General features: G+C 44.2%; 1 protein-coding gene across 1 annotated transcript in view; it reads left to right on the forward strand.

Moving 5' to 3' along the window:
• Positions 1-1,963, forward strand: part of TMEM163 (transmembrane protein 163) — a 103,045-nt gene that overhangs the window by 97,134 nt on the left and 3,948 nt on the right. The window contains exon 7 of the mRNA XM_018563040.1: positions 562-703. Coding sequence (XP_018418542.1) covers positions 562-703 — 142 coding nt within the window. The remainder of the gene's footprint in view (positions 1-561; positions 704-1,963) is intronic.

The raw sequence follows: 1,963 nt of genomic DNA on the forward strand, positions 1-1,963 counted from the left end.
CCCCCGGGGAGCTGCAAGAGCGGTGCACAGCCTGCCATAGCAGTCAATGGCTGTATGCTTATGAGCAGCCGTGTATGTGCGCAGGCATAAAACAGAAAACCTGCGTCCAGGGATTTACATATGCAGTTGTATGCAATTATTGGTGTATACATCCACTGACTTTTATGAGAGTCTGTATGCAGCACCTGCGGCTCCCTGGGGACTGTTCCTCCAGCCCCCGGTCTGCATGGAGGTGCGGATCTTCGGTTGCAGGACTTGAGGAAATAAACATTGGTGACACCACAACACTTGTGCTCCATTGAGATCTATGATTCCATCTGCCACTGTAGCAGATGGGACTTGTAGTGTCTACATTGAGACACAGGCACACACAACACCACTGCATTAAAGAAAAAGAACAGCGGGTTGCAGGTAATAAATACCTGGAAGTGATACACATACGCAATACGCAGCATACATGTGCTTACCATGAAAATAATACGTTACATGAACAAGAGCTGCCCATGTGGCTACACTGTTGTATGACATCATATCACATTTAGAATGTTCATGTCTTTGTAGGGTTCAACTCGCTGGTTGGCGGCATCATGGGGTTCTCCATTTTGATCAGCGCCGAGGTTTACAAGCACCACGACACCGTCTGGTATCTGGATGGGACTGTCGGGATTCTGATCGGACTGATCATCATGAGCTATGGAATAAAGTGAGTGAAGTCATTGAAACTGACTTATTAAAAAATTGGAGCCAAGGGGGGCCAGGGTCTAGGAACATTTATGTGAATGCAGTTAATAGGGTGTGGTTTAGACAGACCAATAGCAAGGCTTTAAATGAACCTGTCGGGCATTTTAGGAATTTGAAACTTGAGCCTCATCTGTGTGCCTCTCTGATCTGGTTTCACTTTCTTACTAAAAGCTTGATTTATCTGACTTACCATTAGCCATACCAGCTATGCCCCCATTGTCTGCCCAATAAGAGCACCCTGACTGGTCACTAAGCGTGTGGGAGGGATTTACTACTGGGGGTGTGGTTTAGGTCAAAAGGTTTGGGTAGTCAAGCACTTAGCCAAGCTGAGCCAACCCATAAAGTTTTGCTGGACAGCTTGGCCTGCTAAAGAAAGTGGAAACATAACAGATCTTCTGGCAGCATCAGCAGGTAATAAAACAATGTTACTGAGGGGACTCAGGAGAACAAAGGGACTTTCCTGTATTAGGAATAGCAAGCCAGGCTTATTGTAACTGCCAATAACAAAGGAAGAACTGGTCACCGACTCTCCTGATCCAGTCATATTATAATAGGAAATCCCTTTCTTCAGTCCATTCAGGTCCTGACTATCTCTGAAGACTAGTATAGAAAAGTCCTTTCCTCAGTCCATTCAGTACCTGGCTTTATCTGAAGACTAGTATAGAAAAGTCCTTTCCTCAGTCCATTCAGGTCCTGACTATCTCTGAAGACTAGTGTAGAAAAGTCCTTTCCTCAGTCCATTCAGTACCTGGCTTTATCTGAAGACTAGTATAGAAAAGTCCTTTCCTCAGTCCATTCAGTACCTGGCTTTATCTGAAGACTAGTATAGAAAAGTCCTTTCCTCAGTCCATTCAGTACCTGGCTTTATCTGAAGACTAGTATAGAAAAGTCCTTTCCTCAGTCCATTCAGTACCTGGCTTTATCTGAAGACTAGTATAGAAAAGTCCTTTCCTCAGTCCATTCAGGACCTGACTATCTCTGAAGACTAGTATAGAAAAGTCCTTTCCTCAGTCCATTCAGGTCCTGACTATCTCTGAAGACTAGTATAGAAAAGTCCTTTCCTCAGTCCATTCAGGACCTGACTATCTCTGAAGACTAGTATAGAAAAGTCCTTTCCTCAGTCCATTCAGTACCTGGCTTTATCTGAAGACTAGTATAGAAAAGTCCTTTCCTCAGTCCATTCAGTACCTGGCTTTATCTGAAGACTAGTATAGAAAAGTCC

This window comes from Nanorana parkeri, unplaced genomic scaffold (genome assembly GCF_000935625.1).
Source record: "Nanorana parkeri isolate BGI_ZX_2015 unplaced genomic scaffold, ASM93562v1 scaffold626, whole genome shotgun sequence".
In the NCBI taxonomy this organism is placed as follows: Eukaryota; Metazoa; Chordata; class Amphibia; order Anura; family Dicroglossidae; genus Nanorana; species Nanorana parkeri.